Genomic DNA, 26,053 nt, shown 5'->3' with positions numbered 1-26,053 from the left:
GTGGGGTACCCTTGTAGTTTGTTCACCTGGTGATGTCTATACATATGTCACAGTCACAATAATTAAGTATTCATCATGTGTGAGTCACAAGACAAATCCATGTGAAGACTCAAATACTTATGTTTCTTTGCAAATACCAAACCAACCCAATTGCCTAAGTATGCCACAGAATCCTTCATCTATATATACATGCACATTACCACAAAACTCAATCATCAAGTTATTACATTCTCTACTCTATGAATGAAATCATGTCTGATTTGAGGTCACTTTCCAATGTTGAGACTACAAACATTCCAATAGGCAACTTTGCTCTCTATTTTGAAGAAGAGATCAAAAGAATAGTTATATGGTACATTTGTCTGAAGATTTACTAAATATGAAAGAAGAAGAATTCATGTATATAAATACAGTTCTTTGCAGAGATGATATCTCTCAGTTTACTGAATTGTTAATAGCAGCACTAAAGAAGAATTAGAAATCAAGTTCTTTATATGCAATATTGAGCTTCTGATCTTATCATAGAATAAGAAAATGGCTATGCCAGAGTCTAGAAGAGGAAATGACATCAATCAAATAATCCATTCAAGGAAAAGAAATGCAATAGCATCCATTTATATCATTCTTGAAAACATTTCCTTTTGGCCATCCTTCTAAGGACAAATATTTAAATTGTTTGTCATTCAACTGAGAAATAAGATGGATGAATGTGTCTTTTTCTTGCTACCCAATTATGTTATTTCTATAAAATTAATGTCCTTTCTAGGATTTGATTTGGTGTGTTGTGTATGTATTTCTTTGTCCAAATGAATAGTGAACACTAAAGAGCCAAGTAAGAAGCATATATAGTCCTTGAACAATCACATATGGTATTGTCTTTATAGGTTAAGGAGGCTAAAAAATAAAGAAAGAAAGAAAAAAGCAAAAACAAAAAATAGATGGTGAGCTAGTTCATCATACATGTATTATACAATGATTTTTCCTTGTTGCAAATCTTATTACACAAGTGGGCTCTATTGTTGTTATTTTCTTTTCTTAATGGTTAGAACTTAAACAGATCACATGTATAAACGTATCAAACTCTAATATATGACTTGGAAGACAAAGCCATGTGAACTTCAAATGCTTTATGTCTCTTGCACACATGTCAAACCTTCCCAAGTCTCTTCAGAACCACTTATTTAGAGGCCTTATTAGATATGGATGCATTCCAATACTCCATCCATCTATATAAGGCTACATAACCACATAACTAAATCATCAAGTCCTCACATTCTCTACTACAAAATATTGTTGTGAATCTAATACAATTCTTCTAAAGAAAAATCATACATAGTAATATCAACATGGCATTTGGATTGACTCGTTTTGTTCAGGGTAAGAAGGCTCTTCGAAGATCGCTTTCAGGCATCAAAGAAGCAACTTTGAAGTGTTCAACCATTCCAAAAGGCTACTTTGCAGTCTATGTTGGAGAAGATCAGAAGAAGCGTCATGTAGTACCTCTTTCGTATCTAAATGAGCCTTCATTTCAAGACTTGCTTAGTATGACTGAACAAGAATTCGGATATGACCATCCAATGGGTGGACTCACAATTCCTTGCAGTGAAGACTTCTTTAATGATATCACATCTCAGTTGAACTGATGATGTTATTTGTAGTACTGACATAGATTCATAGAAAACAATTTTGTAGATCATATACTTTCAACCTTTTTCTTACAAAGAAAAGGAATTTTTTTGAGTAGTTGAGAAACTAATAAATAGAAATGACTCATTTGATTAACACTTGTTCACTTTTGAGTTGAATTAATTCCATTTTTCTTGCTGCTAATCAATGTCTCTGGCTTTTATTTGAGAAGAATTTAGAATCAACTAAGACATAAATATTAGTGTATCACAAATTTCACTAATAATGACTTATGTGTACTAACTCAAGTATAAGTATGCACCACTTGAGTTAAATTTTCATTGTAGGGACTAGACCATGAGAATCAAATATAACAAGAAACGTAGACCAAGAGCATGGACAAGTACCAATTTAGGGGTAGGAAAAGGTTCCAATCCAATAAAACTTTATGGAAAAAAATTTGCAATATATTTCTTTGGAATCATTCTTGGGAACATATTGTCCCCAAGGAAAGGTATTTCAAGGTATTTGATTCACACTATCTGTGAAAATGTTTTTAAAATAATAGTAAGTTTTGTTAGTGATGTATCCATGTTACTCACGATTAAGCACAGTGTCGAGTTTTCTTACAAGAGAAGTACAAGTAAATCCATTTCTCGTTTTGACTTGTGGTGAAAAAAAAAAATTATATAGCCAATTAGTTTTAAGATAAAATCTTAATATTCTTGTTATGGTATCAGAGTTGTATTCCTTGCGGACATTCTATCAACACCTTTAAAGATGGTGACCCTATTCACTCTGATATGGTTCTAAGATTAGTGAAGAAAAAAATAACTATCATCTTAAGAGAGAATATTGATATAAGAATATGAGTTACTCCACTTATCACCAATTGATTTTTAAGATAGAAGTTCATGATTCTTGTCAATGAGCCCAAACAAAAATTTTATTTTGATACGAGTTAACTATGCTTAGATGCTTCGTAAAACCGCACTGATTCACGAGAGGACAGCTGATGGATGAGTAGTTATAGACAGGATTTTTTATAAAATATATTTAATATGTTTATCACATAACTGATCAAACCAACAAATGTACATTTATATTTTTAAATTCTTATTAATGAGAAATATTAGTTATATAATTTTGGGTGTTTTTATAATGCACTCTCTAAAAATGAGTGCATTGGATACTCCTTATTTATTTCGGCATCCAGGCGAATTTTTTAGTTTATTTTTTCATAGTCATGTACCTTATAGTTACTTAACATATCTTGCAAAATTTTAAGAGATTCAAAATAATTTACAATATAAAAAGCACTATTCAAACATTCTATTTTACACATGCATAAAATAAAAGAGTCACACGTACAACATTGTTTAAATCCTGTTTCTGGTGCTTTAATTTTTTTTGAATTTCTCAAAATTTTGTAGAATGTGTTAAATAACTACAACATACATGACTATAAAAAAAATTTAAAAAATCAAAACATATAAGAGTGTATCGGTGCAATACTCTTTTTAGAAGTGCATTATAAAATTTTTCAATAATTTTTTTACTCAAAGAAATTAATAACATGTGAGTGCTTTTGTTTGAGTAACAATAGAGATTCTCTAAAAGAGAGGACTAAGGTTGATTTTGATTTTGTAAACACTGTAGTTTTTGTTGTTTGCTTGTTTTAGAGCAGTTTCGGTTGTTGGATGGTGGTTTTATCAATAAAGTATTCTTTTCTTATCAAAAAAAAAAAAAACAAGGATTTTTCTCTTTTATTTTAATATGTATTAAATTATGTTTCCTAAATTTATTAGGTCATTAAAAATTCTTCTCAAACTTAGATTTAGATTATTATCCAATTTTACTAACAGAAATTTGACGTGAATGAAAGTTCAGAGAACACAATTTGATACATAAAAAAGTTTAAGATTAAAATATCAAAGTTCGAAGGACACGATTTAGTAGATAGACAATCGTCATGTCAGTTAAATTGAACGAAATTGGATACAAAAGTCCTTGAATCCAATATTCTCAATAACTCAATTTTTTTTAACGATTTAAAAAGTTCAAAGACAAACTTTATACATATCAAAGTTGAGGGGATCTAAATCTTAACCAGCAAAAAAAAAAATCGTTAATAAAATTAAAGTTTGGATTTGATTTTTGTTAACTAGGTACTTGCTTTACACATTCTATGGGCTATACGTGGGAACACATATATATAAATATATGTGTGAATGTGATAGAGAGTGAGTGGGATCTATTTTTGTTTTAAATGTACATTCAGACTAAAGATAGGCATGCATTCAAGCAAAATCCAGAAAGATTATTGCTCCTCCAATTCAATTATTAAACGAAAATAAAAGTAAGGTCATTCCCATGCATACCTACCACCTTTATACTTTATGTCCAATTTATATAAATATGAGCGAGTTGAACGAATTTTGGGTGAAAAAAAGTGAAACCAAAACCTGTTTGTTCACGTGTTGCGGGTTGGCGGGTTTCAAGTTGGCGGGCTATACATGGGAACACACACACATATATATATTGTAAATTATTTCAAATTTCTCAAAATTTTGTAGAATATCTTAAATAGTTATAACATACATGAATATGAAAAAAAAATTAGACTAAAAAATTTATTAGAATGTGCATTAATACATATCTTTTAAGGGAGTGCATATTGTAGAATCACCTTATAATATATATTGTATCATGTAACTTTATCCGCCCGTCTACATTGGAGATCAAATCCAAATTCTTCTTCAGCTCGACTCAACAACTCTTGATCAAATGAAGGGTGGTTCAAGTATGCCAAAGGAATCATAAATCTCTTCAATGTTCTCTCTCCAAATATACTATGTTAGAGTTTATACCTTAAAAAACTTGTAAATATATTTTTGATTATAAATATTAGTTGAACATTTTGATATATGCTTGAATGTTAAATTATTAATATTTAATATTGAATAATTTATATATAAATATAAAAAAAATATTTATTCATATATACGATTGTGACTTATATTGTACAGAAAATTAAGATTACTTAGCCATAAATAAAATAGTCAACAACATATTAAAGTTATGAAATCTTTAATCAACGGTTGTTAATACGGTTTAATGATGCCCGTTATTCGGTACAAGCAATCTCAATTCAGATTGTTGATGTAGTATGTGTTGGAAATTATTTTACCAGGATCTTAGATCTACTCACAAGTATGTTTATTAACAACCTAAATATGAACTTTCTAAAACGATAAATTAAACACATATAAAGTTTAAGAAACCTTACATTGGGTGCAGCGGAATTATAATGACTCCTTCGTTCGATCTCTAACCACTTGATTCCTTTCGTAGCAGAGTATTATCAAGAATCCGAACACGGATCTTCTTCCGAATCTTTGATCTTGAATCTCCTTTCTTTGTCATTGATCTTTCTTCACAATCTTCCTCACTATGATTGAGGTATTGCTTGATGTGTGTGGGCACTACTCTAATCACTAAGAGAGGTTCGAAATATTGAGGAAGAAAAGAGAGAGAGAGTGGCGGCTAGAGAAGAGAGTGGAGGCTCAGGTTTTTCTGATTCAGAAAAAGTGTAATTTTCCTGAAGCCTTCACTATCTATTTATAGCATTCCTCTAGGGTTTGATTTGAATTATATGGCATTAAAATAATGAAAAAAATCATTTAAAAAATAACATAAGTGGCCACTAGAGCTAGGTGAATTTGGGCCTTGATTTTTGCAATTTTGCAATTTTACCACTTTTGTATCTGATTTTCTCAAAAAATGTCAATTTCCTAATTCAATCATTTAAATGCCAATTCTAACTATTTAATAACTATAAATAATTATTAAATAATATTGTCATTTATCATATTTATTAATTGCACCATACAAAGTATCATAATTAACAAATATGCCCCTGTTAACTCTTTCTTTACAATTTCGCCCTTACTTAGTGAAAATTTCACAAATAGACATAGTCTAATTTGTGAATTATAATTGATTAATCAAAACCAATTACATGAGTCTTACAAACAATATTATCTCAACTAGTGGGGGGACCATGGGTCTATATAACCGAGCTTCCAATAAGTAGATCAAGAATTTAGCACTAAAATTCACTAACTTATTAATTCTTCGTTGAATCCACGCATAGAACTTAGAATTGCACTCTCAGTTATATAGAATGCTCTATATGTTCCACCATATAGACACATCATTAGTTATCCATTGTTATAATCCTAATGTGATCAATGATCCTCTATATGAATGATACACCTTTGTAAAGGGATTAAATTACCGATTACACCCTACAATGTATTTATTCCTTAAAACACTTGACCCCGTATAAATGATATTTCAGCTAATGTGAAATGAGTACTCCACCATTTATGTTCGTTTGGTCAAGCTCGAAGGAGATCATCCTTTGCTTACTATTCGCCAGATAGAAGCTATAGATTCCATGTTTATGATAGCGCTCCCACTCAATTGCACTACCGTGTTCCCAAAATGTACGTATCACCCTGACCTAAAAGTAGGCTTAACTAACAAATCAAAGAACACGAATAGCCTTTCAAGATTGAGCCTAATCATATCAGGATTAAGATCATTTGATCTAGGATCAACTAGGCGATATTGACTTGAATAGATATTACGGTAAGTTTAATAAATCTAAGTCGAAGTTCAATATCGGTCCCTTCCGATGCATACTCCATGCATCCAACTTTGAGCTTTACTTTAACCAATGCTGCGGAAAGAACATAGTATTTCTCCAAATACAAGTAAACTCTTGTTGTAGATTATCATATCAGTAAAACCCTATGTCTGATAAATCTAGGAAACTTTATTCACATAGTCATGTTTACTTTCCAATGTGTTGACGACACAATAAACAGGATCAAGTATGTGAAAAGGGTTTCAGATGAATTTATACATTATGTACATATAATCATGAAATAAATCATGTGAACCATGCAACATTAAATATTTTTTTCTAATCTATATTAATAAGTAAATCTGATTATATTGAAATGAGTTTTATTTAGGGCATAAAACCCAACAAACTCCCACTTGCACTAATATAAAACAAAAAGTGCGTTTCAAATAATCTCAACACCTTGATATACAAATCAAGTGTAGTAGTAGTAAACTCCTCGTAATAAGATCTGAAAGGTTGAATTAACCACAACCTTTTCTCCACCATTACTCTTCCTTTAATCACAAAATCATTGATAATGTGAAATTCCTCTCTATATGTCTACTCTCTTGGGATACTCGATTCTATACCTTTGGCAACTACTTTTGGTTAATCAGGAAATTAACACTAGTAGTTTAAGGCAATTTGGAATGGTGCCAAAGATGTATAGAACTTTCCTTATGGGCCGAATAAGTAACTTTCAGCCTACTGACTTTAACATTCGGTCTATCTGCGGTAGAACCTAGAGACTTCGACAGGTTTTTACACTTCTCCAAAATCACTATTCCACCCCCGGAAGTAATCACCATCTTATCAGAAAGATTTACTAGCACATAGGCAAATTTCGAAATCTGATATGGTGTAGTCTAAGAGTTTTAAACACACCCTTATAGACTAACATATAGTTCCTCTTCTTTATCTTAAGATTTACTTGATTGTCTTCCAATGTTCTTCTCACGGATTAATGCGATACCTACTCATTACTCCCACTCAACGGCAGTGCCGGTCTAAGGCATACAAAAGCATATCTAAGACCTCTCACTGTTGATGTAAGAAATTCTTTCATGGCTTTATCTTTTCTGGAATAGTTAAGACTTTTCCTTAGATAAATAAAATCTATACCTAAGAAGTTGTGAAGCTTCTATAGATTGCCATTAGAAAGAAAACGCTTCAGCATCTTACTAAAGTAAGTTGCTTGCATTAGAGTAAGTAATTACCAGGTATACCACAAGCCATAGGTTTAGATAAACTCAAACCTATAATACTAGGAATAGGAAGTTTTGTTAAGTCCATAGAATAGACTTATTAACGAAAATTTCCTTTTATGTCCTTGTAATAGAAAACTTTAGGTTATTCCATGTGAATGGATTAAACTATAGTTCTATTGGCTTTCTTCTTAGTTTCTTATCTTGACAATCCATTACTTGTTTAAACTCACAATGGATTTTAATCACTTAGTGTCTCCAAGTCATAAGAAGGTGAGTTCTAGAAACTCTCCCACTTTACGACAAGGTACCGTGAATTATGTCTAAGAAAACTAAATGGTATTGATCTCTTCGGTTGTGACAAGACAACAGAGGCAGTGGGATCATCATATGTCAAATAAGATGATAGAACACTTTTGGAATCAAGAATTAAATATCTCCTTTATTTGCTACTTGTTTTCAGACTTAGTCATTTTCTTAGAAAAGTAGTATTTGTTTGAACAAACACTTTCTTATCTATTGACAATGGGATGGTCCACCCCTAATCACTTAGAATAGCTAACAAACCATGGTTAACAGTTCTAGCTTTTCTTAAGATTTTGATTAGGTCATCCATGAATCTAGTAATGATTTACATTAAGTACCCAACCATTACATCATTCTGAAATTGTATTACCATAGAAGGATTTAGGCAACGACTAGTAACTAATCATCAATATGCAACTCGATATTTCTGGGGAGGTAAGTTTGGATATAATTCAAAAATCAATTTAATGATCTTTGAACTGCATATCTACTAACTATTTCTCCACCCCTATCAGTTCGCAAGATCTTTAACCACTTACCTTAATGGTTTTAACCATTGCTAGAAATTTAAGAAATTTTTTAAACATTTCAAATTTCTTTGCATAAGGTATAATCTAGAGTTATCGTTTTAAGAATACAACGAAAACTCATATCCACCCTTGAATGTACATCCATCTGCGAATGAGATGAACTACTTTCAGTGGATATAGGCATATTAACTCTTTGCAGAGATTGATCTTGTCAAATCCACTATGAACAAGATACAAATGCCATAGATTAAAAAAAATGTGGTTATGTCTTTTGATGACATAGGTTTAGTTACATCAAAGAGTTCTTAGAATACTTCAAGTGGATCCACAGTCACCAGAATACCTAACTCGAAATTCCATACGAGTTTTTAATCCATTAATAGAAGATGGATATTAAACACTTGAGAAAGTGTAAGTTGTATTGTATACGGAATTAGAAATATAAGAAAATTTCTGTTTGGATTCTAAAATTAAAGTCAAAGACTTAAATTCAACCAAATATAATGAGTAATTCTTTCTTGGACCACCACTACTATTTAAACTCTAAGTCAGATTTGCCCATACAAGTAGGAGATTTCTAAGATTGAGGATTTATATCAATTGGGAATAGAATTTCGGGATTATAATCATATGCGTCATTTAATTTCTTAAGAGAAAATATAGAATGACATGAAATGATTTATAGACCATTCATCCAATGATATATTATTGAGCTAATTCGAAATGAATAAGCTAAGAGGAATTAGGATAATTTCATTTATAAATAAGAATTTAACGATGCTTCGATTAGCGAAAGACAAAGTAATCTTATTTATGTAATCTTCTTGTTTCATATTGTAAAATACTAGTCTAAGGTGTCATCAATTGATGAACAGCTAGATGTTGCATATACAATATTTATCTTTCGAGATCTTACACTATTATGTATGTCTAATGGTGAAAATCCATTAGGGATTTATCTCATTAGAAAAACAAACATGTTAGACCAACAATGAAGATTCGAAATTAAACTACAACTTAATAACAGAAAATAACATGGTTCAATGTAAATTCATACACAATTCAGAAATTATAAACATATAGCAAGTAGGAATGACTAGTGAAAATACTAAAACATACAATCCTATATAATTTCCAAGGTTTTCAACAAGGCCGATACAAAGTGTCCCTAAGGCGAGAGTCAAAGCATCATTTATTGAATAGAGTTGTCAGCTCATCTAAAATAGAAAACATTCTAGCAACCTTTTATTCGATCAAAATAAGAATCCAACGTTGTCCCGGTAGGCGAGCGTCAAGGTTATTCTTATTTTATGAGCTTCCACCATTGTTTCATGTTTTATGAGTTTATCTCTAAGTAGTCACCGTAGGGGAGAGTCTAAATAGAGACGAAAACTCACAAAACACTTATCAAATGAAATTTTACGGTGTTAAATGCGTTCAACGAATAACCATCCATAGGGGGACGAAGTCTAGCGTCTCGAGGTTATATTGAAAACATTTAACTTTTGTAAGACCAACAATGGAGATCGAATTTCTTAATAATAATCAAGCTCATTATTTAAAGTGAGTTGTATTTTCTTTGATTCTCTTTATTTATTCTATTTATTTTAAATATATATTTATTTAATTAAAATTTCCAATTTAGAATGAAAAATTCCAAATATAAATTTTAATTTAATATTTATAAATTTTACTTAGATGGATATGAAAATAACATGAATTATTTCCATCTTAGTAATAATTTCCAATAAATATTTAGAAAAATATTCAATTTAAGTTGTTACAAAATTAATTTAAATTAATTTACAACTCAAATATAATTTTCTATAAATATATATTGCATTTCGAAAAATTAAAGTATATAAGAATACAATTTTCGAAAAATGCATATTAAAATAAATCCTGGAAAAAATTATTCTAATTTAATGTTGGCCCAAAATTAATTAATAAAATTAATTTACAACAAAAAAATATAATTTTCCTATTTAATTAAATATATAAGAAAAATTACAAATATTTAAGTATGATGATGAAAATCAATCTTAAATATTAATTTTCTATTTAATTAAATACACTAGAAAAATACTTCAAGCAAAAATATCACCTATCTAGATTTTCCTTTGACTAATTAATTCAATTTCTAATAATATACTTTAATTCAATTTATTTTAAATTAATCAATAAATGAAAAAATCATTGATTTAAGTTGATCCAAGAATTAATTAAAATAATTAATTAATTTACAACTTAATCTATTTTTCAAATAAAATTCGAAATTCCAGCATTTAAGAAATGCAATTTCGAAAATTGATTAATAAAATAAAGAAAAAATATATTTTGAAAATTATTTAAATTTAGTTGAAAAATTAAAATTTCAACTAAAAATAATTTTCTATTTAATTAAATGTCATGAAAAAGAAATATTTAAGTATGATGATAAAAATCAACTTACATATTTAATTTTCAAATTAATTAAATGTATTAAATTCAAGAAATAAATAATTAAGTGTAGAGAAGGCTTAATTATTAATTTCTAGTTTAATACTAGGAAAAATATACTTAAAATAAATTGTACCAAAATTAATTATTTAAATAATTAATTTCACAATGTATAATATTTTCCTATTTAATATTAGAAATAATAAGTAGTCTAGAAATAACTATCTAGAAAATATCTTATTTAACTAAGTATCTTTTCCACAAAATTTGAAAAAATATCTAATTTAAGTTGTATTAGAAAAAATCTAGAACTTAAATATTTTCAAATTTAAATTTAATTAAATATCAAAAATTAAGTTGTAACCACTTAATTTGAAAAATTCCATTTTAAGTTAATATTCGAAAAAATATTAACTTAAAAAATATCTAAAGAATCTTAATAACCAATGCCTAAAATTCCTTAACTTAATTTTGAAATTTGAAATTCAAAAGATATTCAGATTTAAGTTGGTTAGTTGTAGATAACTAAATATCAACTTAAATAGGAATATTTAATGAAAAATTTAAATTAAGCTTCAGAAAGAATCTAGATGGTTATAATTCTATATTTAATTAAATACAAGAAAATACATATAGTTTAGCTTAGAATAAAAAAAAATTCTTTAAACTATATTTTTCTTAAATTAATTTCAAAATAAATGAAATTAATTATGTTGCTAATCAATTTTTATTAGGTTAAACTAGTGTAATTAACCTAGTACAGTTATTCAAATCAGGCAAATGGGCCTTCACAATTGGGGTGGTTTGTGTGAGGGGTCTTGGGTTCGGTATGTCGTACCCACTTCTATGGCTCCCAACTCTCACACAAGGCCCAAAGAGAGGAATTTAACCTTAATAAGAACATTATTCATTGAGTAAGCCCAATAACTAAATGGGCCTAAATAAATTCTATCAAGAAGCTATGATAATTTATTTTAGCAACAACAACCTATATGTATCTATAATCAAATTAAACACATAGGCTCACACGAGACACACTTTGGATGGGTCCTATCATGTTGTAGGTCATACACGAGATGAAAGAAGATTGTAAAATTTACATTACAAATTATTAACTTGACTATGGAGCCATGAGATCATTAGATCGGCAAAAAGTAACCATGGCTATTTGCAATCAAGTAATAATAGGTTTTGAAAACTTACAAACAAGCTAAAACACATACTCATAACGCACGGGGTTAGGCTGGATAGTTGGAAGTAGGATTTATTTAATTTTAAATAAATAATTTCGAATAAATAAATAATTAAATTAAAAAAAATATTCGAAAAATAATTTAAAAAAAATTAATTTCAATTTAAAATTAAATTTCGAAAATAAAAAAAAATTAAAATTAAACCTACTTTTTATCTTATATCTATTTAAAATTACGCTGATTATAAATATCTATTTTAAATTTAAATAAGATGAAAATATCTTAAAAAGATTTAAAAAAAAATCTTAAAAGATAAGATATTTTTAAATATCTTAAAAGATAAGATATTTTAAAATATCTTAAAAGATTTTATAAATATCTTAAAAGATATTTTTTTTTAAAAAAATATCTTAAAAGATATTATAAATATCTTAAAAGATATTACAAATATCTAAAAAATCTGACCTTAAATTTAAAAAAAATATAATCAAATTTAAAAATAAGATAGATTTTTAAGCAAAAAGATAAATACTAATTCTATTCGAATTCAAATTACACTAATATCTTGAATTAATTTAAAAAAAAATTAAATTAATTCAAAATGATAATTAGAATTGAATTATGAATAGTAATAGTATATATACAAAACCATACAAAAAATTGGAAGTTAATTCCATGAAAAAGTATGAAAAATTGAAGAAAAAGGAAAAAATCCGAAACTGTACGGACAGTTCTCGATCGCGAAACTATCAAGCCATGTTCCCGATTTTGTCAAATCTTCAAAAAATCATAACTAATTCAAATAAAATCTAAATTGAGTTCTGTAAAAGGCTAACTTGCTTAATTTTTTCCATACTATCCAATAAAAATAATTCCAGAAACGAAATCACAATTATTGTTCACGAAAATTTCACAAACATCAATCAATCATCAAATAACACTCAATACAACATGATACCATCCAAAGAACATACAAACAATCGTTTTAAAGTCCAAATTTCTTGCAAGTAAATCAATTACCATGGCTCTGATACCAGTTGTTGGAAATTATTTTACCAGGATCTTAGATCTACTCACAAGTATGTTTATTAACAACCTAAATATGAACTTTCTAAAACGATAAATTAAACACATATAAAGTTTAAGAAACCTTACATTGGGTGCAGCGGAATTATAATGACTCCTTCCGTTCGGATCTCTAACCCTTGATTCCTTTACGTAGCGAGTATTATCAAGATGCGAACTCCGGATCTTCTTCCGAATCTTTGATCTTGAATCTCTTTCTTTGTTGATCTTTCTTCACAATCTTCCTCACTATGATTGAGGTATTGCTTGATGTGTGTGGGCACTACTCTAATCACTAAGAGAGGTTCGAAATATTGAGGAAGAAAAGAGAGAGAGAGTGGCGGCTAGAGAAGAGAGTGGAGGCTCAGGTTTTCGATTCGGAAAAAGTGTAATTTTCTGAAGCCTTCCTTTATCTATTTATAGCATTCCTCTAAGGGTTTGATTTGAATTATATGGCATTAAAATAATGAAAAAAATCATTTAAAAAATAACATAAGTGGCCGGCCCTAGGCTAGGTGGGATTTTGGGCCTTGATTTTTGCAATTTTGCAATTTTACCACTTTTGTATCGATTTTCTCCAAAAAATGTCAATTTCTAATTCAATCATTTAAATGTTAATTCTAACTATTTAATAACTATAAATAATTATTAAATAATATTGTCATTTATCATATTTATTAATTGCACCATACAAAGTATCATAATTAACAAATATGCCTTGTTAACTCTTTCTTTACAATTTCGCCCTTACTTAGTGAAAATTTCACAAATAGACATAGTCTAAATTTGTGAATTATAATTGATTAATCAAATCCAATTACATGAGTCTTACAAACAATATTATCTCAAACTAGTGGGGGGACCATGGGTCTATATAACCGAGCTTCCAATAAGTAGATCGAAATTTAGCACTAAAATTCACTAACTTATTAATTCTTCGTTGAATCCACGCATAGAACTTAGAATTGCACTCTCAGTTATATAGAATGCTCTATATGTTCCACCATATAGACACATCATTAGTTATCCATTGTTATAATCCTAATGTGATCACTGATCCTCTATATGAATGATCTACCTTTGTAAAGGGATTAAATTACGGGTTACACCCTACAATGTATTTATTCCTTAAAACACTTGACCCCGTATAAATGATATTTCAGCTAATGTGAAATGAGTACTCCACCATTTATGTTCGTTTGGTCAAGCTCGAAGGAGATCATCCTTTGCTTACTATTCGCCAGATAGAAGCTATAGATTCCATGTTTATGATAGCGCTCCCACTCAATTGCACTACCGTGTTCCCAAAATGTACGTATCACCCTGACCTAAAAGTAGGCTTAACTAACAAATCAAAGAACACGAATAGCCTTTCAAGATTGAGCCTAATCATATCAGGATTAAGATCATTTGATCTAGGATCAACTAGGCGATATTGACTTGAATAGATATTACGGTAAGTTTAATAAATCTAAGTCAAAGTTCAATATCGGTCCCTTCCGATGCATACTCCATGCATCCAACCTGAGCTTTACTTTAACCAATGCTCTGGAAAGAACATAGTATTTCTCCAAATACAAGTAAACTCTTGTTGTAGATTATCATATCAGTAAAACCCTATGTCTGATAAATCTAGGAAACTTTATTCACATAGTCATGTTTACTTTCCAATGTGTTGACGACACAATAAACAGGATCAAGTATGTGAAAAGGGTTTCAGATGAATTTATACATTATGTACATATAATCATGAAATAAATCATGTGAACCATGCAACATTAAATGTTTTTTCTGATCTATATTAATAAGTAAATCTGATTATATTGAAATGAGTTTTATTTAGGGCATAAAACCCAACAGTATGCACATCTAAGTGAAATTATATGTATATAATAGAGATTAAATATGACATGCACCGATATGTAATTAAGCTGTCTTTATCAAACATGTCGTTTCCTATGAAGATCTAATTTATATTATAACGATAATTAATAGTAGATCGACTCGAATCCTAAGTAGTCATGAACTCATGTTCATGTTATTAGTTTCTTTGATTCACTCTTTAAAGTTTCTCAGAGTAAATGATTCTTACAACTTCTGTTTTGGAAAGCTAATAATGTGGATGACTGAGAACTTAATTTATAATTATGGAATTAAATTGAGATTGAAATGGCATTTAGAAAAAGAAAAGCCAAATTAAATTAGAATTTGAGTTTGTCATATGAATTTTGATAGTATATTGTTTAATTTTATTGTGTTCTTACAAATGTAAATTATATTATTTGAATTTTAGATTTGGCTTGAGTAATTTGTGGCTAGATCTAAAAGTTTTTTGTGGTGTTGGTTCTAAACTGAGATATGCATATAGTGCAAAAATAATTAAACACTAGTAAGTCTCAGTTACTTAAACGTCTCAGTTTAGAACTGACACCAAGGAATATACTTTTGTCTTGGTGGAATAAGTATTGATTTCATGTATCGACACTATATGTATAAGTGTCAATTTAAAATTGATTACCAAAATGCATTTTGTAGTAGTGATATACTGTTCATATTGTTAGTTAGTTTGTTGCTTCTCCTACTACTGTTCACTAGGCTGCTGTTCTTTGCATTCTACGGTATCTTTGTGGTACCATCTTTCAAAGCCTACTACTACCTTCCACCTCTTCTCTAGAATTGCAAGCTTACTGTGATACAAATTATGGTCGTGATCCCACAAACTGAAGATCTGTCATTGATTTTTGTATCTTTTTGAGAGATTCCCTTATTTCTTGGAGGATCAAGAAATAGTCTGTTGTTTCTCACTCTTCTACGAAAGCTGAGTATCGTATCATGATGTCTACTACTAAAGAGATTTTTTGGTTGAGATGGTTTACTTGCAGGTCATTTACTCTTGTCCTACTTCTATGTATTGTGACAATCAAAGCACCATTCAGATTGCTCATAACTCGTTTTTTCATGAACGCACCAAATATATTTAGATTGATTACCATTTACTTTTTAGACACCATTACTTTATCTTTTGTTCCTTTTTCGTACAGCTTGTTAACTTTTTAACTAAGTCACATACAATTTTTTCGTTTTCGTTTTCTTTTAGGCAAACTCTCGATATTTCTCGCAACAAACAATATGAGTTTGAGGAAGAGTGTTAAATAATTATTTAAGGTTATTTTAATCTTTCTTTTTTATTTTATTCTTATGTTAGTTGCCTATATAATACTTTTTATTTAATTGTATTACTTATTTTTAAATTTTACAATTAAATAAAACCCTAATTTCTCTATTTTATCTGCATCTTTTTTTTTATTAATTAATCTTCTCAAATATTTATCAACATCACCTCAGCAAAATTAGTAACAAGATGTCTCACTTATTAGGCAGGCATGTCCCACTGCCCATTAAATCACTTTGTCATATCTAAATTTAAAAGAAAACCAATAATTGTTCTTTCATTAGCTATTAATTAAACGTGTATTGCGTGGTAATTGACTATTAGGCTAATGGGGTGTAAAGATTCAACTTTTATTTACCCAACATAAATAAATATGGAGAATCGTTAAACGACATTATTGGTGACTAGTACCCTTTTAATATTTGTTGGAACAAATTCCTTTATGTACCCTAAGTTTCATAATATTATTCATAGAGTTCTAAAATGACATATATACCGACACTTACAACTTACAACAAAACCAAGATCAAAACTAAAGAAGATAAATCAGTTACAATTGAAAAACAGTTACAGAATATACCTCTAAGGCTCTGTCCTAGATCAGAAATCACAGATCTATAAAAAGATATTTTTTTCTCTCTTTTTCTAGAGAACCAAAGAGAACACAAGAAGAGCCAGTTTGAGATCCTCCAAGAGAGTTATTGGTATGTTCATGTAAAGAAAAAATAGAAAGATTTGTTAGTATCAAAATTCCAACAATGTCATACCACTATTAATGTAATTAAGTAACTGTTCTATATAATTTTAAAAAATAGTTTTTGGAAAATATCGCCAATAACAATGCTCATAAATAAGTGATGATGAACTCAAAAGTGTCACCCTTGTGTTCTCATATAACATCATTCATGGGCTTGTTTTCCAAATCTCTTCTTAAGATACAATACAACTAGGGATCCTCTTTTTCTTAGTAATATATTATATTAAGTGTCACCATATTAGTTTAGGATGGAGCTTAATTAGGACAAAATCAAGTGATGCTTCAAATCCTTATATGTTATTTACCTTGGTGTAATAGGAAGGCTTCTTGATCTCTCTTTATAAATATAAAACAAAATTGGATCTTATGTTATGACACACAAATAATTTTTACATTTTTTTTTTCATGTAATAGAAGTTCTCACTTCAAATTTATTATATTAAAAAAATTGACTACAAAAAGGGAGCAGACCTTAAAAGTAAATTTTATCACAATTTTTGTAAGAAGGAAAGAAAGAAACATTATTGCTCCATTATAATAAAGCGAAAAAGAAAATTAAAGTCACTTTGGTCAAATTAATTTAGAATATGACCATATATTTCACCTTTATGTTTTTTTAGTTTAACTTAGTACAATATATTGTATTAAATTCCAAAGTGTTTTTTTTTTTTTATTTAAATATTTTTGAAAAGGAATTCATTCTAAAGTGTAATTCAATAAAACAAAAAACTAAAGCAATATTAAAAAATAGGATAAAAAATTAAAGACCCACATTCTTTGTCTTCCTAATTCTCTTCCTCACGATATTGGTAGTAATCTCATAAAAAGTTAAGCAATATTACATTAAACAAACGTATCTATTTTTATTTAGGGGTGATTGTTATTGGAGTTTAAGAGATAGGAACCTTTTTAAAGAGATGCAATGTAGAGACAATCACTCTTTCATAATTTATACAAAATTGAGGGGGCAAATGATCCCATGCTTCCCTTTCCATCTACCTGCCCGACACCTCTTTAACCTTATGGGGTAACTTGTGACTAAGCTATTTAAACTTTTAAATTTGACACGATCAACCTCCAGTATTGAATTTTGGAGGTAGAACTCTCCAAACTTAAATTTTGTTTTGCTCTCTCTCTCTCTCTCTCTCTCTCTCTCTCTCTCTCTCTCTCTCTCTCTCTCTCTCAGCTTGCGGGGTCTTGGGAAGGAGCACTGTCGGCCTCCCCTCTCACCTTAGGTAGACCTCTAGTCCTTTTTCTCGAAACTAAAACCATGAAAAAACCTCGAACTGAACTTCCCTCAATCCCTCTCGATGCTCTCGTTATCACGGTGTCACCACCACCGCTAGCTCAGGTGACGTAACTTGAGAACTCACGGAACCCAAAGGCTCTTTCCCCCTCACGAACCCCGACATTGGGCCTGATATTTATTTGTTTATGTTTTCTCAATCAATTTCGTATTTAAGTTTGTGGCATTTGTGATTTCAGATCCAAAACTAATTGTGCGTTTTTGTTTTTATTTAGGGTTTTAGATTTGCAAATTCATATTCGGAATCGATTGATATAGTCATCTGATTCTCTTATTTTCCTATTTTTTTTTTTTCTGATTTAGTATAATTGTGGGGTGGTGTTGGTGGCGGCAACAGCGGTGGTGGTGGTGGTAATAGTTGGGCGGTACTGGTGCAATAGTGGTGGTGAAATGGTAAACTTGAAAGAAGAAGAAGAAGAAATTATTATTATAGGAATCATTCTATATACTATTTTTTTAATTTTTTTTATTTTTACGGTTTGGATTGCTCCATTGGCTGCTCCAATAGTTGCTGTGTGGGTTGCGATGTGGATTTAAATTGCAACGTGTATTTCCGTAATGCAAAAAATACATTTTATTTTCATTATATCTAAATAAATAAAATGATATATGTTGACTAATGAAATCACACAATATGTACATAATGGTAGGTCTATTTGACATTTGACAGTTAAAAACTAAATGAAAAGTAGAGAGCAAAAGAAGATTGAAGTTTGGAGAGTTCTACTCCAAATATTTAGTAGTGGGGGTTAATCGTGCCAAACTTAAAAACTTAGGCGAAGAATGAAAACATGAGAATATGAATGAGAATAAAAATAAGAATGGAATAAAATAAAATTTAAAATATATAAAAAATTATTAAATTTTTTCTCATATTGAAATGGTCTTTCCTTGTATTTCAAAATAGATTCTACCAAAATAGTAGAAAGAACATTCTATTGGAATGACATTCCAATACTTTAATATGTAACCAAACAAAAGAATAAAATAAAAATTGTTTTCTTTCTATTTCTTTCTATTTCATTACCTCCAATCAAACACCACCTAAATGAGTTTAGCTTTCAAATATCATTTCACTTGCGGTTAATCTTCCAACCCTAAATTTCATAAATTTAAATTATTCTTTTTTAATTTTTAAATGAATTCTAAAAATATTTTTTTCTTATAATTTTTTAGATGGACCAATATAAATATGTCACGTGTACGTGATGATACATGTAGACAGTAACAGTTAAAGGGTTTTACCACTAAAATTTAATGTTAAAAGATTAAGTAGAAGTAAAATAAAATGGTTGAAAGAATTTAACACCAAATTACTCTATTTATTTATTTTCCCAATAAAAATTGTTCAAAAATAATTTCATGAAACTCGTGGGATCTTAAAAACGGCGGGACCCACACCACACGCACTACACTACTACTATAGAATCGGAATCTTCAAGTTAATCAGATTCTGTTTCTATAAATAGTAATATTCTAACTAAAACCAACAACACAACACAACCACTTCGATCCATAACCATAAATAAACATAGTAATACCATGATGTTGTTCTTCTTCTTAACTTCTTCACCATTCAATAACATTCTTCTCATTTCAATATTTCACTTCTTCTCACTCTCTCAAGGACTAAATCATCTTCAACTACTCTTAAATCTCAAGACTGCCATGATTGGACCTCAAGCTTCTCATGCTCTTCAAGATTGGATTTCGAATAACCCATCTTCTTCTTCTTCATCATCCTTCTGTTCCTTCTCCGGAGTCACGTGCGACAACAACCAGTCACGTGTTACCTCCCTCAACATCACAAACCTCCCTCTCTTCGGCCACTTGCCACCCCAAATCGGAAGCTTTACATGTTAGAATTAATATTGTGGACTAATATAATCATAAGCTTAATACCATAAACACAATCATTAACTATGTGCCCAATATTTGTTCATAACCATAATGGGATGGTTGATAAATTAATTATGTATTAGAGGCACATGAGAGCACCCTTTATATTATAATTGGCCCATTAAATTATAGTATACCATAAAAAGACCACTTAAGCCCTATTAGTGAGTAACCCCTTAGGGTTATAAGGGTATGAGATGTATGTATATATATGTCATTGATGGTAGAGTGGTTTTAAGGTGTATGGTAATAAGAAAATAGGGGATTGCTCCACATTGTGGCTCTAAGGGTTTGGGTTCAATCTTGAAAACTTGTTGGTGATTCTTGTTGGAGGCAAGCAAGCAAAATGACTCATGTGGATGGATTGGGAGGTATGTGTATTTATGAATTTGATGCTCTAAATAAATATTGATCTTGGTTAATGATTATGAGTAATAAAGATTAGCATTTAATGTTTTTTGTTAGCTCATAATATGTTGAAAGTTTAACATTACAAACCTCGTCAACCTCACCATTGCCGGCAACAATCTCACCGGTACACTTCCGGCTGAAATGGCTAAACTCAACTCACTTAAGATTTTAAACATCTCAAACAATTTGTTCAGTGGAAACTTCCCTGGAGAAATCATTCGTGCCATGACAGAGCTTCAAGTTCTCGACATTTACAACAACAATTTCACCGGTACATTACCCACTGAGATTATCGGGCTTAAGAAATTAACCCATCTGGGTCTCGGCGGAAACTACTTTTCCGGTAATATTCCGGAAAATTATTCCGAGATTCAGAGTTTGAAATATTTGGGTCTTAACGGTAACAGTCTTACTGGTAATTTCCCGAAAAGCTTAGGTAAGTTGAGAAATCTCGAAGTAATGTATGTTGGTCACGACAACAATTACAACGGCGGAATTCCACCTGAATTGGGAGGAATGATCTCACTTCAAATACTCGACATGAGTAACTGTAATCTTACTGGAAATATACCCGAAGAACTGAGTCAATTGAAGAATTTACAGTCTCTGTTTCTATGGAAGAACAATCTCACCGGGGAAATACCACCAGAGTTGGGTGATTTAGTAAGCATTCAACATATCGATCTTTCGATCAATAAACTCAGTGGAATAATACCATCGAGTTTTTCAGGGTTGAAGAATTTGATTCTGTTGAATCTGTTCAGTAACAATTTCTTCGGTAACATTCCAAGTTTCATCGGTGAGTTTCCGAATCTTGAAGTGTTTCAGATTTGGGATAACAATTTCACGTTTCATCTTCCGGAGAGTCTTGGTAGAAATGGAAAGCTTAAGGAGCTTGATGTTGCCAACAACCATTTGAGTGGACCAATTCCACGTGATTTGTGCAGAGGTGGAAGGTTGAAGACACTTATTCTGATGCAGAACTCGTTCACCGGAACTATTCCAGATGAACTCGGGCATTGTAAATCGCTTACCAAAATCCGAATCGGTAAAAACTTTCTCAATGGAACCATTCCAGTTGGGATTTTCAATTTGCCTAACGTAACCATTACTGAACTCAATGATAATCATCTCTCCGGAGATCTTCCATCTCAAATTTCAGGTGACTTTCTCGGAATCTTGATTCTTTCCAACAACTTGTTCACTGGGAAAATCTCAGCTGGAATTAGCAAACTCAAGAATTTGCATACTCTGTTAATCGAACATAACAGGTTTGATGGTGAAATTCCAAGTGAAATATTCACTAAATTAAACTTATTACAAAGAATCAATTTCAGCTCCAATCATCTTAGTGGTGAAATTCCAGTTTCAATGTTTAGATCTTCTTCTCTAACGAGCATTGATTTAAGTCAGAATAGTTTAACCGGTGAAATTCCAAAAGAGATTGCTGATGTCAAAGATCTGAGTACACTAAATATCTCACATAACAATCTCACAGGCCAAATCCCAACAACATCATCTCAAATCAGTTTTGATGTTTCATATAATAATCTCTCGAGTGATCAAGTTCCAAATCATTATCACCACCACAAAGTTTTCAAATCCTATTTACTAACTCTAACTCTGATTGGAGTGAGTGCACTATTGTCAATCATGGGAATTCTCCTAATCACCATCGTAATAGTTTCTCACAAGCTCAAGAACAACAAACCAAGGCCATGGAAGCTGACAACTTTCGCGAAATCGCTCAATTTCAACGCTTCAGACATTATAGAATGTGTCAAAGAAGAGAGCATAGTTGGTAGAGGTGGTGCTGGGATAGTTTACAGAGGCTCAATGCGCGACGGTTGTCTCGTGGCGATCAAACAGTGTCGGGTAATTGGTGGGAGAGATGGCGGTTTCTCAGCCGAAATTAAGACTCTTGGACAGATTAGACACAGGTATATAGTGAGGCTTTTGGGGTATGTATCGAACAAGGAGACGAATTTGTTGTTGTATGAATTTATGGAAAATGGAAGCTTGGGAGAGGTGTTGCATGGATGTAAAAGAGGGTGTTTTTTAAGTTGGGAAATGAGATATAAGATTGCAGTTGAGGCTGCTAAGGGATTGTGTTATCTTCACCATGATTGTTGTCCGAGGATTATTCATAGAGATGTTAAATCTAATAACATTCTTCTTGACTCAAATATGGAAGCTCATGTTGCTGATTTTGGGTTGGCCAAGTTTTTGATAGACGATGGAAAATCTGAATTTGTTTCTTCTGTTGTGGGCACTTTTGGTTATATTGCTCCAGGTTAGTCAATCTATCAAATATTATTATTAGTATCTCTTTGTGTGCACTCATTTACTATTGAGAAATAGCACACAACATCTATTTAAGAATACTCTAGTCAAGAATAACCTTTAATTTATTATAAAAAAATCAAATCCCAATTTGGGCCAGTTATAAATAAGAATAACCTCTATATTATAATTAGTTATACATTTTACCAAAGTATACCTCTATATAAGAATAATTACATCTTAATAAAATGTATACATGTATTTTTTAAATTTATTTATGTAAAATTAATAATTTTATTTTAAATTATAATACATGTATGAATATTATATTTACTCTAAAATATTTCTATTATGATATAGTATTAATGATTATTTATTGTTATTATTGTTACGTTGATATTTTTTGGTTTTTTAATTTTTTTTTTCTAGTGTAACTCTATTTAGTTATAACATCTTAATTAGAATATAATTTACTTAGTCCTAAGTGTATTCTTAGATTTAATAGCAATGTGCAGTACACGTGTTTTTCTTTAGTCATGCTTATATATAGTATTTTAGATTTGGATTATTTCATAGATAAAATACCCTAAAATATTAAAAGTTTACAAAAAAAATTAAAATTTTAATTGGTTTGTGGGAAAATTCCTTTAATATTTAGCATTTAGTATCTTACTAAAATTATCAACATTTAGTATCTTACTCAAATTTGATGAATATGATAAAATTATGAAATTTTAAGGTAATAGATAAAAAAATTTACAAAAATATATCAACATCAATTTTTTATTTATTTTTAAACTTTGAACTTTTTTATTTATAAAAATACTCCATCAGTAAAAGTAATAAATATTTTTTTTGTTAGTTGTCTTGAGATTATTTTAATTGTTTTATAATTTATTTATAGTTGATTTATAATTATTGTGAAGTTAATTTTTTATTTATTTATTTATTTATTTAATGCTAAGAAAAGTATATTTTTTAACTTTTAAACTTCAAAAACGTATTTTGTTAAATAAAAATTTTAAATTATAAAATTATAAATAAAACATAAAAAAATAATTATATTTTTGACAATTCTCCTAAGAATTTTAACATTAAATGAGTTTCAAATTCAAATTTACTAAATTAATTATTAATCACTTAAAGCAGTTTGATTATATTTAAGATAAGTAATATATATTTTATTTTATTACACACATGAATGAGTATATTTTAAGATGTTTGTTTGTTTGTGGCAGAGTATACTCACACACTGAAAGTAGATGAAAAGAGTGATGTGTATAGTTTTGGTGTAGTGCTATTGGAGCTTGTGACAGGGAAGAAACCAGTTGGAGATGAGTTGTTTGAGGTTGGGATGAACATTGTTGGTTGGGTAAGGGAAATCGTATCAGATCATTCTCAACAACACTCTGATTATCATGAAACAGTAGTACTTGCAATAATGGATCCTCTTCTTCTTAATGGAGATTATCCAATAGCAAGTGTCATACATATATTTAGAGTTGCAATAATATGTGTTAGTGATGATGCTTCAACTAGGCCTACAATGAGGGAAGTGGTTTATATGCTTACAAATATTGCTTACCTCCCAAAATACCACCCATTAGTGTGTTAATTATTGGAGAATCAATGTCAATTTGTACTACATTTTTCTTTTTTATTAGATGATACATATATATTAGGGATAATTATACTATATACTGAAATTTTCGATTTTTTTACTTTTATACTATGGGATAGAATTTTTTTTTAAAAATACTGTGTAAGTTTTATACTATGTACTGTGTTAAGTTTTCATTGTTGTTTTACGGTTGTTTTTTAGTTGTTCCACAGTTGTTTTTTAAAAAATACAATATTTTTGAAAATTTTTCTATGTGTCAGTATTTTTGTAAAAATTAACCTAAATTTTAATATTTTTTAAGTTTCCCCGTATAATAAGTGTTGGGCTAGTTGGCCCACTAAGTCCATTAATCCTCCTTAATGTGATGAAAATAGAAGAAATTAGACTCTATACCCTTTTTATATTGTACTCTTTTATTTTTACTCTCTTTTTTAAAGTCTATTACTTTTACCTCTTTTTTTAAACATTGTACTAATTTTGCCCCTTTCACTTCAAGATACTCTCCATGTAACTCTCTTATGTTAGGGCATTTTGGGTACAATACATATAAAAAGAGGTATGTTTCAATTAAAAAAAAAATTAGAGGTAAATTTGGTTAATTGATTAATAAAAGAGGTATTTTTCAACTTACCCCATGAAAATAGCTATTGGATAATCAATGTCAAGTTTTTAGGTATATATATTTGAGTTTTTTTTTCGCTAAATCTTTTCAACTGTTATTTCACTTGTATTTAATCATTTAAGTTTAAATTTAACGATAAAATCCTTTAAACTACTGAAATAGTAGTAAATTTAAGGTATCATTCGGTTAACTGTCATTATAAGTTGTTTATGTGTACACTCTTGTACACATGACACGTTTATATTAGTACAACTAATATTATTATTTTAAAAATTATTTTCGAAATTCATTTTAAAATTATAAAAAATAAAAAATATTTAAAAAAATAAAAATATTATAAATTTTGAAATAATTTTTATATTTTTAAAATAATAATATTAAGTATACTAATATAAGTTTGACACAGATACAAAAGTGTCCACAAACAATCTATATTGGTAGTTTACTATAAAAAATAGATGACACTTTAAATTTGCAAGCAATTCAATAATTTGGAAGATTTTACTGTCAAAATTTGAGCTTATAGAGTTAAGTATAAGATGAATAATAGTTAAGAGGATTTAGCCGCAAAAAACTCTATTGAAATGCTCTAAATAAATATAATGATATGATTTTGGGTAATTTCATGAACATTATAATTGTTATTGTTTGAATTTATTTTGTGATTTTATAATGCTCATTGTATTCAAAATTAACATATAGAAGATGAGTCCAAGATTGAGTGAGAGAGAGCTTTACAGAGAAGAGAGAATATTGAGAAACCTAGGGATCACCATGTTTAAGCTTACAAAATTTTCAGCTAGATTTGAGAGTTGATGGAGGGTTGTAAATAGAGATTGTTCACTCTTGAAGTGACTTCTCTCATTGTGAGCTGAGTTTGTAATCTTGTGTTTTGTGTATTGGTGATCCCATGTTGTATCTC

General features: G+C 29.6%; 2 protein-coding genes across 3 annotated transcripts; both read left to right on the top strand.

Annotated features, from left to right (window-relative positions):
- Nucleotides 1–426: 426 nt before the first annotated feature.
- LOC115721008 (auxin-induced protein 15A-like) lies at nt 427–1,729 on the top strand. The gene has a single exon (XM_030650233.2). The coding sequence runs from the start codon at nt 1,347–1,349 to the stop codon at nt 1,641–1,643; it is 297 nt and encodes a 98-aa protein (XP_030506093.2). The 5' UTR covers nt 427–1,346; the 3' UTR covers nt 1,644–1,729.
- Nucleotides 1,730–17,462: 15,733 nt separating this feature from the next.
- LOC115721001 (receptor protein kinase CLAVATA1-like) lies at nt 17,463–24,553 on the top strand. 2 transcript variants are annotated; one of them, XM_030650222.2, is made up of 3 exons: nt 17,463–20,151; nt 20,689–22,898; nt 24,127–24,553. In XM_030650222.2, the coding sequence occupies exons 1-3, from the start codon at nt 19,838–19,840 to the stop codon at nt 24,501–24,503; spliced, it is 2,901 nt and encodes a 966-aa protein (XP_030506082.2). In that variant the 5' UTR covers nt 17,463–19,837; the 3' UTR covers nt 24,504–24,553. The 2 variants fall into 2 exon arrangements, with proteins under 2 accessions (XP_030506082.2, XP_060965854.1); XM_061109871.1 differs by having other exon boundaries at nt 20,141–21,653; nt 21,768–22,898.
- Nucleotides 24,554–26,053: the final 1,500 nt, after the last annotated feature.

The sequence above is a fragment of the Cannabis sativa genome, chromosome 2 (assembly GCF_029168945.1).
Source record: "Cannabis sativa cultivar Pink pepper isolate KNU-18-1 chromosome 2, ASM2916894v1, whole genome shotgun sequence".
NCBI lineage: Eukaryota > Viridiplantae > Streptophyta > Magnoliopsida > Rosales > Cannabaceae > Cannabis > Cannabis sativa.
Note: the sequence above shows the minus strand (reverse complement) of the source record. Positions and strands in the feature narration are given on the sequence as shown.

Coding starts and splice junctions, on each gene's coding strand:
- LOC115721008 (XM_030650233.2), top strand. CDS start 1,347: ATGGCATTTGGATTGACTCGTTTTGTTCAGGGTAAGAAGGCTCTTCGA.
- LOC115721001 (XM_030650222.2), top strand. CDS start 19,838: ATGATGTTGTTCTTCTTCTTAACTTCTTCACCATTCAATAACATTCTT. Junction 20,152..20,688: donor CCCCAAATCGGAAGCTTTAC/ATGTTAGAATTA, acceptor GTTTAACATTAC/AAACCTCGTCAACCTCACCA. Junction 22,899..24,126: donor TTTTGGTTATATTGCTCCAG/GTTAGTCAATCT, acceptor TGTTTGTGGCAG/AGTATACTCACACACTGAAA.